Source organism: Aquarana catesbeiana, linkage group LG05 (assembly GCF_042186555.1).
Source record: "Aquarana catesbeiana isolate 2022-GZ linkage group LG05, ASM4218655v1, whole genome shotgun sequence".
Taxonomy (NCBI): domain Eukaryota; kingdom Metazoa; phylum Chordata; class Amphibia; order Anura; family Ranidae; genus Aquarana; species Aquarana catesbeiana.
In genome coordinates, this window is record NC_133328.1 from 516,119,932 (window position 1) to 516,135,828 (window position 15,897).

The following is a 15,897-nucleotide window of genomic DNA, read 5'->3' on the forward strand; positions in this document are numbered from 1 at the left end:
AATTAGTGCTCATTAATTCTTTCCACCCTTATGCCCCGTACATACGATAGGATTTTCCGATGGAAAATGTTTGATAGGAGCTTGTTGTCAGAAATTCCGACCGTGTGTAGGCTTCATCGGAATTTCCGTCACACAAAATTTGAGAGTTGGTTCTCAAATTTTCCGACAACAAAATCCGTTGTCGGAAATTGCGATCGTGTGTACACAATTCCGACACACACATGCTCGGAATCAAGCAGAAGAGCAGCACTGGCTATTGAACTTCATTTTTCTCGGCTCATTGTACGTGTTGTACGTCACCGCGTTCTTGACGTTCAGAATTTCCGGCCAACTTTGTGTGACCGTGTGTATGCAAGACAAGTTTGAGCCAACATCCGTTGGAAAAAAAACATGGATTTTGTGTGTACAGGGCATTACTCTCCTTAGCTTTTGTTTTGCCATGTAAAAAAAATACTGCTTTCTGTAGTGTAGCTGCTAAAAAAGTACATACACAAAATGTTGTTTTGAATTAAGTTTGCCATAACATACTAGGAACATTATTTTAGTGTCAAAATAAATAGACTAAACTAAAATTAGCACTTTATATAAGTTGTTTTAATGAAATATGAATATATATAAAATGTAATAAATCCTTTAAAACAATAACACTGAAAGAAAGCCATTTTGATTCAAAAATATATACTTTAACATCTGTATCATAAGATAGGACTATATAGCCAAAACATGACAATGGCTCTTGCAGCCAAACTGGTGAATAGCGTACGATGATGTACGTTGGCACAATGGTACGGCTGGGCAAATGGGAGTACAGGTACATTCCCTTTAAATCGCGGCTTTGTGCCCGCAGGTCCCGTGGACTCGAAGTCCACCAGGGGCCCGCGATCATGTCACGGAGTGGCAGAACAAGGCGTTTCCCTGTTCTGTCTAGTGACATGACAGAGATCTACTGCTCCCTGTCATTGGGAGCAATGATCGCTGTCATGTCAGTGATAGCCCATCCCCCCCACAGTTAGGATCACTCCCTAGGATACACTTAACCCCTTGATTGCCCCCTAGTGTTTAACCTCCCTGGCGGTATTCCCGAGTCTAGCCCGGGGTGGATTTTCAATACCAAAAGCGGTAACCCCGAGCCAGACTCGGGATCGCATCGCAGAATCCATGTAGAGGTTACTTGTCTTGTCCTTTGGATCCTGCAATGTCTCCCTGCTGTGATCTGTGAGCTGCCGTGTCTCGCTCGATTCACAGTGCCGAGCTCCATTCCCTGCGAGCGTTGCGACACACGGGGATGGAGTTTGGCACCAAATTCAAAAATTAAAACATACAGTATAGATACAGTATACTGTAATCTTACAGATTACAGTACTGTATGAAATAATTACACATCCCCTTTGTCCCTAGTGGTTTGTCCAGTGTCCTGCATGCAGTTTTATATTATATATATTGTTCTTTCTGCCTGGAAACTGGAGATTGTTCATAGCAACCAAAAAATGTCCATTTACGTCAAAAGTGCTTTTAGACCAGCTAGAAAACAGCGATAATAAATTAGAATCACTTGCAGAATTGAGCGATAGTGATTTGTGGGGAAATCCATCATCAAACACTGAAAGTAACGAAAGTGACAATTCTGAAACTTTCAGTGTTTTTGATTTGATTACATTATTGAATAATTTTTATTATTATTATATTATTATTTGTTATAATTATTTATAGTTATTTATTATATTATAATTTTTTATTTTGTTTTTCAAACTTTATCATACCCGGGATGTCTACTAAACTCTTGTTTGGACAGATTTAAGTGATTTATTCCTAAGAATTACAGGCCTACAATATAAAACACCAAATTTCTGTGCAAAATAACTGTACCGCTTTCAGCATAAAAAATCTGAAATAATCATACCGCCAGGGAGGTTAACCCCTTCTCTGCCAGTGTCATTTACACAGTAATCAGTGAATTTTTATAGCACTGATCGCTGTATAATTGACAATGGTCCCAAAATAGTGTCAAAAGTGTCCGATGTGTCTGCCATAATGTTGGAGTCATGATAAAAATCGCAGATCGCCACCATTACTAACAAAAAATAATAATAATAAAAATGCCAAGAATGCAGGAAACACGGGGAGTGAAACTGGAGCAGAAGCCAGGGTTGGAGAAGTGACATAGAGTCACATAGGTGTTTTAGGATGGTGGGGGATAGGACAGGTAGTGGAGCATTTTCTACCTTAAGGCATAGGATGCATTAAGGTAAAAAAAAAATTAGACTTTACTGCTTTATGCTAACACATTAACATGTGTTCAGAGGCTGCTGGGTCTAGTATGGCTCTCCTGGACGAAACCCTGTACGCCGGCCAAGCGCGATCATGTGCATGTCAGAGGAGAGTAGACATGCCGTTTGTTCCTAGTAAGTAGAAATAGCGCTATGTCTCCTCTCTTAATCAGTCCTATCCTCATACAGTTAGAACACACATTTAACCCCTGGATCACCCCCTAGTGTTAACCCCTTCCCTGCCAGTGACATTTACACAGTAATCAGTGCATTTTTATAGCACTGATCGCTCTATAATTGTCAATGATCCCAAAAATGTGTCAAAAGTGTCCATCGCAATGTCGCAATACCGCTAAAAATCGCAGATCACCGTCATTACTAGTAAAAAAAAAAAATAATAAAAATACCATAAAATTGCCATAAATCTTTCCCATAGTTTGTAGACGCTATAACTTTTGCACAAACCAATCAATATACGCTTATTGCGATTTTTTTAATCAAAAATATGTAGAAGAATACATATCAGCCTTAACTGAGAAAGACATTTTTTTTAAATATATTTTTTGGGAATATTTATTATAGCAAAAAGTAAAAAATATTGCTTTTTTTTCAAAATTGTCACTCTTTTTTTGTTTATAGCGCAAAAAATAAAAACGGCAAAGGTGATCAAATACCACCACAAGAAAGCTCTATTTGTGGGAAAAGAAGGACGTCAATTTTGTTTGGGTGCAACGTCGCACGACCGCACAATTGTCAGTTAAAGCGACACAGTGCCGTATCGCAAAAAGTGCTTTCGTCAGAAAGGGAGTAAATCCTTCCGGGGCTGAAGTGGTTAATGTAAATATATTAGGGTTAGTTTATTATTCAAAACAGCTTTTCTGTTTGCCAAGAAAAATACAAATGGTGCCTCATAAAGTGGGATTTCAGGCAGTCTTAATGTATGTTTTTTCACCATTTGATATAAATGTGATTCCTTAAAGCACAACAGACATATGCTTTTCAGAGAACAGAAATAACCTTGCACATGTTGGCATAATATTTTGGGGGTTGTTTATGTTCCCACACTTGGTAGATATTCAGTCATGTGCACAGTATGAGAAATGTTACAGAGAGGTCAGAGAGGTAAGAAGAAATATGAGCAAACTATAATCAGTTTTTATTCATAATAGAAAGAGTACAAACGGCACCCAATGGATCACAAAGGTTTTTCTGAGAACAGAACTTCTGGGTGCCTAAAAACCCAATGGTTCTTATGACCATGTTGGAAGAATACCATTATTTTATGAAGCTTAAATGTGAATGTGACAAGTACTGCAATTCAAGCAATTTCAGACAAGTCATCTATGAGCCTGTAAGACTGTGATATTTATTTTACAGAACATTTACCTGTTTCTGTTCCTCTCCGAGTCCATCCCACATTGAGGCTACAATTTTGGATACCTCCCCAAAAGTAGCATTTGGATTTTGGCCTTTTATAGCTGCTTGTGTATCTCGAAAGAATAATGCATAGGCAGACACTGGCTTCTGTGGCTCGTTTGGGTCCTTCTTCTTTTTCTTTTTAGGTGTTTTTGGCTTCTTTCCCATGTCAGGTGCTGGCCGCTTTTCTGCTCCACTGATCTGTGCATATATTATTAAAATTTAAGTTCATTAAACAAATATAACAGCATGTAATGAATAAAAATTATATTGCAAGAATAGATATCTTAAAAAAATCATTCTAAAACTAAAGGTTTGGGTACAGTGGAGAAGCTTTAAAACTCCTGTCAGGTTTCTATCTGGGGAAATTCACCCCTGTGACCATTGTTACTAGGACAGTAAGAGATGGGAAATCCAAACTACACTTTTCACAAATCCATTAATAGATGGGAAATCTTTCAGTGGGGTCACCTGTTCTTTTGAGAACTGTGGCATTTTCTCCCATCATTGTGTCCTTGAAACAGAAATTGAAAGGAAGTTTCTGCAAATGAACACAAACAGCAAAAAAAACCAAAAAAACAAAAAATGACAGGGGTCTTACTTATTCCCTACTATATCCAATAAATAAAGTTTTGGCTTTAAAAATAGAATCCTAGGTTTAAGTTCACTTTAAATAGTGGGCCAAGATGGCCCAAATGAACAGCCGCTATGTGTGCTGCTTTGTATTGTAGATACATTGGCTACATACAGTAAGCGTTCAGTACAGTAAGCACACTGTTCCGGCAGCAGTACAGGCAACTTCAACCTGCTACCAGAATTAACCGCTTGTCGACCGCCGCATTTACATTTACGTCAGCAGAATGGCACAGCTGCGCAGATGGGCGTACCTGTACGTTCCTTTGAATTTGACACCGTGCCAGCGTGCGCCCCCGCCTCGTGCTCCGTGAGCGCGCCGGCGGATCCCGCGGATTTGATGTCCGCCGGGTGCCCGCGATCGTCTCATGGAGAGGCAGAATGGGGAGATGCCTATGTAAACAAGGCATTACCCATTCTGCCTTGTGACAGGTCAGAGATCTACTGCTCCCTGTCAAGTGTCCGATCTGTCTGCCATAATGTCGCAGTCACAATAAAAATCGCAGATCGCCGCCATTACTAATAAAAAAATAATAATAAAAATGTCTTGAAACTATCCCCTATTTTGTAGACGCTATAACTTTTGCGCAAACCAATCAATATACGCATATTGCGATTTTTTTTACCAAAAATATGTAGAAGAATACTTATCAGCCTAAACTCAATTTTGTTTGGGTACAACATCGCACGACCACGCAATTGTCAGTTAAAGCAGCACAGTGCCGAATCACAAAAAATGGCCTGGTCATTCAGCAGCCAAATCTTCCGGGGCTGAAGTGGTTAAAGAGTCAGGCTGAGTGCTTCTCTACCATTCAGGGGAAGGCTTGTATTTGTATCAGTGAATACAAAGCTTTCTGTGATTGTCTGAGGTGAAGAGATGGGCAAATGATGTCATGATTTCCTATTGAAAGAATAAAAGCCTTCTCTTGAATGGTATAGAAGCATTCAGCCTGACTCTCTTAAATTCCTGCAGCAGAAGGAATGTTGCCCATACTGCTGTTGGAACACAGCGCTGCTTACTGTTTGTAGCTAATGCTACTATAGTATATTACAGCACACCCAGTGGCCACATTGTTTTAGTAATGGAAAGTTTGTTTGGGCCAAGCTGGTAACTAAGCCATAACTATTTAAAGTGCACTGAAACCTGGAACTTTACTGTTGTAATGAGAAGAAAAGCATCTGACCATGTTGAAGTATATTGGAAGTATTATCTGTATGATAATATTAAGGCCAGCCATAGACAGTTTGAATCCTGCTGAGGCAGCTGAGATTCGTACCGTGTATGGGCAGGCTGAATGTACCAAGTTGATCAATCAATCAATTGGCACAATTAGCCACAGGTGATTGACAGCACACAAAGCTCCGGTGGGTTGTGCTGGGCACCAGGGGTTCAAGGTTTAGGTTAAAGCCAAGGGTTATGTTTAGGGGTATATTTGTAATTTAAGGTTAGGCACTTGGTTAATTGTTTATTTATGTGTGACATTTTGTAGCACAGCCCTTGAAATTTTAAAAATACAGGAAAAAAATGACTAAAGAAAACAAATAAACCAATTCTTATAAACAAGAAAAACGCAGAAAACAAACCAATGTACACTGAAAATGCAGAGAAAAAATATTTGATGCTTTGTAATAACCACTCAAAGCCATTCGGGTCATTTACCAGAAGGCTGTTTTACTTAATACCCAACTGTTTTCCTTAAAGTTGTGTGTCTAGGGCTTTATATTTTTGATATGACTATGTGTTTTCATCTGTCTCTTGTTCTGTTGATCAGAATGATGTATGTGTGAGATGCTTACGCAAGATAAATTGTTATGTATTGCAGCACAGCTTGTGTTTGTTTTCTTGTGTTATTGATGGTGTTGTCTTTGCCAACTTCAGGAGATTCAACATATCCTATATTTTTTATTTTATGTTACATGTGTAACAGTGCTAATAACAATCTTAAAAAAAGGTATATATTTCAACAATATGTTAATATTTTTTAAATAATTGTTATTAATTATCAGAAGCAAATATCCTTGTAAATGGCATATGGCTCTGGTTGACCTAATGGTTAATCTCGTTGTAAGCTTCCTAGCTAAATAAGTACTGGTATTACTGATTTCATATCATTAGCATAAAGTGTATCTAAATCCAATACTTGTTTAGCTTTGGATAGTGTGGTGGCGGGTTAGAACCTCTATCCAATTTTCATTGTTGTCTGTGTCCCTGCTGGGGAGAGTCTCTCTCTCCATTTGTTCTGTCGACCAAAATACTGAACAGAAATATATCTAAAAGGGTATCTCCCCCCCACTTTGCAGCAACTTCCTCTTATTTCCCATTGTGTCTACAGACCAGCGACTGAAGGGAAATCTCATCAATACACATAGATGGCAAAAAACCTGACAGGGTTTTAACCCTCCCTAGCTCTATCTAAAGACGAAAAGTTTTGTCTTTAGATAGACTTTAGATATCAAATCTAGACAAAAGTATGGGGAGGATCATATTCCAGTCTTGATTTCTCTATGCAAGGTTTGAAAATGAATTTATGTCTCTTAAAATGCTGTTCTCTTGTGTCTTCTGTGCCATACAAATCACATTAATAGAGATAGAAAGATTATGATAATACAGACGTAAGCCAGCTATTTGATACAAGAAAGGAAAAGTAAAAAACGATTAAAACATAAGTCAAAAAGACTAAGTTTAGCAAAACATTTGCAAAAGATGTAAATGATTACTGCAACAATGAAACTATTACTCGCGTAAACTGTAAAGCTATATTTGGTTTCCAAAAAGCAGAAATATTTAGTGACAGCTCTGACAATAATGGATTGAATAGCTATTCCAGAGTTATAATTTTACATATGATAACAATTATATTAAAATACTTTATTTACAAGGAAATTGTGATTCTATTGGTGGATACAAAATTGTACTTCTAGTATACACACTGCGCCTAGAAAAAAAATGTATAATGTAATTACAGGCTATCATTCATAGAAAGAATTACTAATTTTTGTTTGCTTTTTGTCTGTGGTCATGTAAGACTGTTTTTTTAAGTAAAGTTGTGCCAAACTATAATAATGTATGCTAATACAGAAAGCCTATTATGTAAGCACAAGAGGTGAAAATATCAGATAGTTCTAATGGTTTACAGATGTCGCCAAGATGACATTTCTTAACAGTACCATGTATAATCCTGTAATAATAATATTTTCACTACATTAGTATTAGTTGACTTAAATAAAAGGCACAAAATATTAATAAAATATGAATAAACTCAAATGTGTTAAAATAATATAAAAATATTGGTAATTCAATTATATAGACAAACATAATAAAAACAATAATGATTGTCTTTTTAAAAAATACTGAAAAGGACACTCCAGTCAATGTAATATTTACCAATTCACCATAAAACAAAAACACTGCGAGAAAACACTCAGCTGGGAGCTGCCATTTTCTGACTCCTACACAGCCTGCTAATTTCAGGGCAGTGACATCACTCTCAGAGAAGATGAATATTTTCAGTTTTTCAGCCCTGGAACTATTATAAAGTCAGAGTTTGATAATATCAGGTTGCATCTAACATTTTTTTTTTTTGCAGGTATTTTGTATTACGAACAAGTCTCACTAAACGGACAAAAGAAACATTTCTTGCATTCACAATTCCTCAGTTTTAATCTGATCTTTGGTTCTGCCATACTGCATCAATTCAGGCCAGGCAGCCACTGATTCCCATCTCAAAGAGTTTCGCTACAGTACAGCAGATTTATGCAGATAACAGTACCTAATTGTTATTTTAAGTATTAATATTTGTCTCAGTTCTAGCCCATTCTGTTTTAAAAATCTTTTTTTTTTAATTTTACTTTAGAAAAAAACATTACAAGACATAACATTCAAAATCACATATAATTGTAACATTCCTAGTATATGCATACTACAAAACATTTTCTAGCCCATTCTAAGAGCTTGAGCAAGTCAAATGCTGCCTTTTGCAGCATTTTATGTTTGTATGTGAGGAGCACTAAACAACAAAAGGCAGCGTTTGTATTGATACCCTTAGTCAACCCCTACTGCACTCTTCTGGAATTAGTGCATACAGAGAGAGGAGAGTTTTGGTCTGTGGTAGATGCTGAGGTGTAATGCTGGCCATAGACTTTCTTTTTTTGTTCAGCCAGCTGAACTGAATGGATTCGAGCTGGATGAAGGAATCCTCCCCACTGTGCTATTGCAGTCTGAAGGTGAGGACTTCTACACTCTCAAAATACAGTGATCAGTGCTGCAACCGATTGGGCTGAACACAAATTTTCCAAAACTCCCATTCAAGAGGAATTGATCGCTAGGTTGACTCCTCTCAAATGGGAACAGCCATAGATGGATCACAATTTAGCTAATCTCTGCTGAACTGGCCAAATTTCAATCCAGCTATGGCCACCAGGCAGTTTCCTATATCTCTTAGGGACTCTCTTGGTGAGTCTTGTGTATCCTGAGTTCCTGGGTCTATATAATTTTTGTGGCCATTAAGAGTGGTTTCCATTCTCCCTGTTAAGGATGTTAACCTCCCTGGCGGTATTCCCGAGTGTGGCTCGGGGTTAAAATTCAGTACCATTAGCGGTAACCCCGAGCCACACTCGGGATCGCATTGCAGGATCCTGGGGCGGCTTTACTTACCTTGTCCCCAGGATCCTGCGATGTCACCCGCAGTGTCCGAGGGCTCCGTCCTCCTCCGAAGCCTCTCCGTGCCAGGCTCCGTTCCCTGCGAGCGGCGCGACGCACGGGGGCGGAGCCTGGCGGCAAATTAAAAAAAAGTAAAAATCATAACACATACAGTACTGTAATCTTACAGATTACAGTACTGTATGAAATGATTTCACATCCCTTTTGTCCCCAGTGCTTTGTCCCATGCCCTGCATGCAGTTTTACATGATATACACTGTTCTTTCTGCCTGGAAACTGGAGATTGTCCATAGCAACCAAAAAGTGTCCCTTTACGTCAAAAGTGGCTTTAGACCAGCTAGAAAACAGCGATAGTAAATTAGAACACTTGCAGAATTGAGCGATAGTGAATTGTGGGGAAATTTATTTTATTACTATTTTTTTTTTTTTTTTAATTATTTATTTTTATTTATTATATTATAATTTATGTTTTTGTGTTTCAAACTTTATCATACCCGGGATATCTACTAGACTCTGGTTTGGACAGATTTAAGTGTGTTATTGTTAAGATTTACAGACCTACAATATAAAACGCCAAATTTCCATGCAAAATAATTGTACCGCTTTCAGCACCTAAAATCCGAAATAATCATACCGCCAGGGAGGTTAAGAGTTATAACACAAAATTGAACATAAACACACACTTCCATCTGAATGGAAAGCAAGCCAGTGGTTATGGAAGAGAAAGCTCACTGTTCAAAAAACATCAAGAAATTACAAGCTGACTAGGTCTAGAAGCCCCCACATATAACTAAGATATGACTTTTAAGCAGGCTATCTCTTTAAAGTGTTTGTTACCCCAACACTGATCTGTACCTGCTGTACCATGTACTTTCTTGAGAAAGTCCCCTGTTCTCTTTGTATTGCTTCCTTTGTGTGAAATCCCTGGTGTTCCTGCCAGTCCCTATGCTTTCCTAATAAAAACTGACCACACTAAGCAGGAGAGCACACCATGGTCAGTTCTCTAGCTATGCTGGGAACTCAGGCTGTTCTCCTCCATTGATCAGACTTGTCCTGACATGCCTGCACAGCTATTCACTGGGATGCTCACTGTGCTGCTGCTTCTCTTCCCCCAACTCTTATGCAGTTGAGAACAGAGGGAATGTGATCACTTTTAAAAAAGTGAAAAAAAGGTATTTATAATTTTTTTTTATATCTATACAAAAATGTTTTGCCTTTCATTTCTATTTTAAACTGAATTGGTTGTTTTACTCATTTTCTGTTATTTTCAACCAATATAATTTTGAGGGTTTTGCCTTTACACAGGCTATTAATAAATAAATCTTCAGATTCTCCCTCCTTGAGCTGCTTCTCTGTTGAAGCTGCTGTTGCCTGGCCTATATATATATATATATATATATATATATATATATATATATATATATATATATATACATATACAGGCATACCCCACTTTTAAGTACACAATTGGGTTTATTTACTAAAGCTGCAAAATCAGGCTCACTTCCGCATAGAAACCAGCTTCCAGGTTTTATTACCAAAGCTTAATTGAACAAGCTGTGGTTAGAAGCTTATTGGTTTCTATGCAGAAGTGAGCCTGATTTTGCACTTTCCAGCTTTAGTAAATAAACCCCATTGTGTACTTAAAAGTGGGGTATGCCAAGGGGCGTGGCCTGGACCGACATGGTGTGAGGAGTGTTGAACGGGAGCTCCACTTGCCGAATATTCACTTGCCCCATATCCTGGGGCTGAAATTGCTATTTAATTGTCTGTTAACATGCAAGAACGAGGAAGTAAAAATTGATGTGTCGCTAATCTGCCAAGATCTGCAAAAACTCAGGGATCAGGTCACGGAGACAGAGACCCGCATCAGTCGTGTGGAGGCTGAGATACCGCCGTTACAAGTCACTACCAAACGGCTCCAGCATCAACTCAATATTGCCTTAGCTAAACAAGACAATATGGAGAATCGCCTCAGAAGATGTAATTTACAATTCGTAGGTTTACCTGAGGGGCCGGAGGGCGTTAACCCCCCTTCGTTCCTGGAGAATCTACTTATCACCTCTTTTGGATGGGCTGAATTCTCCACAACATTTGTGGTGGAAAGGGCGCACAGACTAGCTGCCAAGCCTCCACCTCAGGGTGCCCTGCCTCGAACATTCATAGCTAAAATGCTTAACTTCCGTGACCGAGATGCTGTCCTTCACCTCACTAGGCTGAGGGGCAATATTCCCTTTCAGAATGGCGAGATCAAAGTTTTCCCGGACTTCTCGGCTGAGGTCCAGAAAAAGAGGGCACACTTCACCGAAGCCAAGCGTCAGCTAAGGATTCGTCATTACTCCTTCGCCATGCTCTTTCTGGCGAGGCTTTGTGTCGCCGGAGAAGACTGGGCACATTTCTTCAACACACCGGAGGCTGTCTTTGCCTGGTTGGAAAACAAGGCGGCGCCAGCCAGAGAGCCCGCTTAAAGTCTGGACCTACGACTACCGAGGAATGATTGCCTCAAGCAGCAGAGGATGACACTCACAGATTTCCTGTTTTTTTCAAAGAACCTGGGACTACCCGTGAAGGTACTGTGCACTTCCCATCTTGCCCACAACTCCTTATAGTCTACCCAGCTTGGAGAACTACCCAGCTTTATCTAATCCATACTCCATTGACCTCGCATTGACTGCTCTGTCCCCACCACCCTTTGTTCTTTTCCTCCCATTATATACAGACTTTGGATTGAAATATAGCCAGAACCCTCTCTTTTATTAAGGCAAGCCGACAACCGTCATGGCGCCTAGACCGAGGACTCGATTCTCCTTCTCCTTTAATTTCCCCCATGTCTGTTATTCTGTGGATCCGAGACTGGGTGTCCCACTCCTTATGCTGTTGCTTGCTCTGCAGCAGTTAATCGTCCCCCTAGTTGCGGGACCCCCTGTGGGCCCCATTATTTTCAGTACCACATGTAACGTTTATTGTTTAATACAAGTCTGGTTTCCCTGGTCTGTCCGGTTCCACCCAGCGACACCTGGCATTTACTTGGTGAGCTGCTTGCCCGGATGCACCAGTGTAATGGTTTGTTTCATTTTTAAATGTTATTATTGGTTTAATGTTCAATATACAAAATGTGTGCAGAAGAGTGTTGTTAAAAGCTACCTAATTGATGACATGGTTGTTTCTCAATATGACGAATTTGTGTGTGCTACTATGTTGCAGGGCTATATATTGCTAAAGCTACAGGCTCCTGTCCTCGACGTCCCCGGGTGTGCGGGCCTGGGTTATTGAGGACATGAATATCTGGGTTTTACTACTATGTCTAATGTGAAATATACCTGGAATGTACGTGGCCTTAGAGCAAGACCCAAACGCAATGCAGTCCTGTCATATCTCAAGGCACAACGTGCAGAGATTATTGTACTAGTGGAGACTCATCTCACAGGCCAGCTCCAGTTGGCGATAAAGAAACCCTGGGTGGGATGGATTTACCAGGCCCCTTACACTGCGAACTCCAGGGGTGTAGCTGTGTTAATAGCTAAAACGATACAATTTGTTTTATTGAGGCTTAGGTCTGACCTTCAGGGTAGGTTTCTATTTCTGCATGCTAAAGTAAATGGCCTAGAACTTCTGATTTTAGCAATTTATATACCCCCCCTTTCCAATGTAATGTATTGACCGAAGGCTTAACATTTATGTCTCAATTCCCCACTGTCCCCGCAATATGGTTGGGGGACTTCAATAATGTTGTGAATAAGGACCTAGACAGATTGTCACTGACACCTCCTGATAACCCCGCCCACTCCCACACTAGATTTGGCAAACTTCTCTCCGATCTTGCCCTGGTGGACAGCTGGAGATACCAACATCCCACGGACAGGGCATTCTCACGCACCCTTCTCCCCATTCTAGAAAAGGTAGGATTTAGCCCACGTGTCCTTTCTGACCATGCTATTGGATTGAACTTCGCATTGACTCTCCCCCTACAACTTATGCCTGGAAACTTAATCCCTTTTGGTTGACAGCTGTTCCTGACTTAGGGGATGCTGGCACTGAATGGGATTTTTTCTTCCACACAAATAGGGACACTGCCCCACTTGAGGTGGTCTGGGACTCCTTTAAATTCCATGCCCCCATGATCTTATCCCAGCGTATATCCAGGTATCGTAAAAATTCTTCTCAACTGGTCAGGCAGGTGGAACGATCCCTTGCGGAAGCAGAGCAGAATTTTTTGATTAACCCATCCCCGTCTACAGCAGACCATTTAAAATTACAAGCCAGAATAGTAAATGGTCCATTTCGAGAAAGCTGAGCGGAACATATTCTATAATAAACAGAGGATGTATGAGTGTGGAGAGTGGGCAGGACATCTCTTGGCCTACTTAGCCCATCCAGATCAAAGGCCCCCTATGGTGATCTCCCTCCGCAACTCTGACGGGGTATTGATTACTGACCCTGATATGGTGGCTGAGGAGTTTCAATCCTTTTTTGCATCTTTATACTCCTCTACTACCAATAATCCTCGGGATGAGTTGGTAGCTCTTTTGGCTGATGTGAAACTACCTGCCCTCACTCAAAATCAGGTTGAGATGCTAGAGGCTCCCATCCCCAAAGATGACATACTAGAAGCAATGTCTCTACTCAACCCATCCAAAGCACCTGGTTCTGATGGTCTCCCTCTTGAATTCTACAGGACCTACACTGAGACCCTGGTCCCCAGACTCCATGAACTGTTCTCCCATATTTTCCAGTCTGGTTCCCTGCCCCCTTCTATGAGCAAGGCCTACATTGTACTTATACCTAAACCAGGAAAAAATGTAGAACTCCCTGAATCATTCCACCCAATATCACTACTTCAATTAGATATTAGGATCCTGGCCAAGGTCCTGGCGCAACGGTTAAATAAGGTGATCCTTACTTTAATTCATCCAGACCAGACTGGATTCATGCCAGCTAAAAATATGGCATACAATCTATGTAGACTTCACATGAACTTACAAGCTGAGCATAATCTGTCGGGTTCCAGAGTTGTAGTGTCCCTCGACACTGCAAAGGTGTTCGATTTCGTTGAGTGGGAACGCGTGTCTAACGCGATTCGGTTTTGGACCCAACTATATCAAGTGGATCAGACTTCTGTATCAGAGTCCGTGCGCCAGGATCTTGGTTAATGGAAGAGTTTCTGATCCCTTTCCCCTCTCAAGAGGTACACAACAGGGTTGTCCCCTTTCTCCATTACTGTATGTTCTAGCGGTGGAACCTCTTGCCTCCTCTCTCAGAACACATTCAAGTATCAGGGGACTTGAATGCGGAAACCTGGTAGAAAAGATTAGTTTATATGCGGATGATATGCTACTATATTTAGCAGATGCTGGCCCATCCCTGCGATCAGCCCTTGAAACTATTCAAAATTTTGGTAAATATTCCAGTTTGAAGATCAATTGGGACAAATCTCAAATTCTTCCCATAGATGTCAGTGTCCCCACAGAAATACAGGCTTCATCCCCTCTCGTAAGAGTTAGCTCTATGACCTATTTAGGAACCGTAATTACCCGATCACCCGATGACTATCCAAAATCCAAAACACAGACGTGGGCCAAGTTACCCTTGGGGGTGATGGGTCGGGTGAACTTAATTAAGATGATCCTCCTCCCCAAATTTTTATACGTTCTATGGCACACTCCAGTCTATTTGCCCCTTAGAATTTTTAAATCCATCGAAGCTCTTCTTAACTCCTTTGTATGGGGGACGACAAGGCACAAACTGTCCTGGCAAGAAAAATCCGACTGAGCTGGGAGGAGCGGCATTACCTGACTTCAACCTTTACTATTTGGCGGCGCAATTATCCCAATACTTTTATTTAGATAAACACGACAAGGACAGATACTTAGCTTTGACATGCTACCCTTGTGCTCGTGGGCTCACTCACCCTTTTCAAATTCTTTTTAGGGACCTCCCTGGTACCTGGACTCTGGGGAACCGTAAGGGTCTATTGTATCATCACTGTAAAGTATAGGAGGTGATAAGACGTAAATTGAAAACACCATCCACACATCACCACACACCCCTATGGTATAACCCCGGCCTGGGAGAACTGTTGTCTATACCAGACCATGTTTTATGGCTAAGCCAGGGGGTAAGATATTTGTCGGATGTCTATTGTAATGCTGCCTTGAAATCGTTTCAGCAACTCAAAGAGGAACTTATTCTTCCCATCTCTATGCACTTTAGATACCTCCAGCTCCGCCATGCTCTCCGGGCTCAATTTGGCGATGTTTCCCCCAATATAGAGCACTTGGACGTTGTGTGTATTATAATGGGGCAAGATCCTCGTGGACTTATATCAATGTTCTACGACTCCTTGCTCCGGCCCACGGCAACAACTTTTGCATATAATCTGAGGGATTGAATGGGAAGATGCATTGGGTACTTGTAAAAAGGTCTCCACTAGTCTGTCAGACCATCTCACGCAGCTCTACATTATGCATCGATCGTATCTGACCCCTATTCGTTTGGCCAAATACAAACCTGGGCATAGCCCACTATGTCCCAGATGTGACAGTCCATTTGGCACCTTTTTCCATCTCCTCTGGTCATGCCCAGCAATACAAGACTATTGGTCCCATATAGTAAGATTCATCCATGACGAGATGGGATCTCCTCTGATGCTATGTCCCAAGCAATGTCTACTGGGGGTGTTTCGAGATCCCGATTCGGATAAATTTCATAAAATATTTCTCCAAGAATCCCTATTTATTGCTAGGCTGATTATAGCAAGAAAGTGGCTACAGGCCACGCCACCAACGGTCCAGGAGTGGATCTCCGGTGTTAATAAGGTCTTGCCGTATAAAAAATAGATCTATGTGCATAGGGGATGCCCAGCCAAGTACGATAAAATTTGGGACACCTGGTTAGGGAACGCATACACGTGTAATGAGATAC

General features: G+C 40.6%; 1 protein-coding gene across 9 annotated transcripts in view; it reads right to left on the reverse strand.

Annotated features, from left to right (window-relative positions):
• Window positions 1–15,897, reverse strand: part of TOX (thymocyte selection associated high mobility group box) — a 392,368-nt gene that overhangs the window by 54,621 nt on the left and 321,850 nt on the right. For all 9 annotated transcript variants that reach the window (XM_073631671.1, XM_073631670.1, XM_073631673.1 and 6 more), the window contains one exon: window positions 3,654–3,884. In XM_073631671.1, the coding sequence (XP_073487772.1) occupies window positions 3,654–3,884 (231 nt within the window). The remainder of the gene's footprint in view (window positions 1–3,653; window positions 3,885–15,897) is intronic.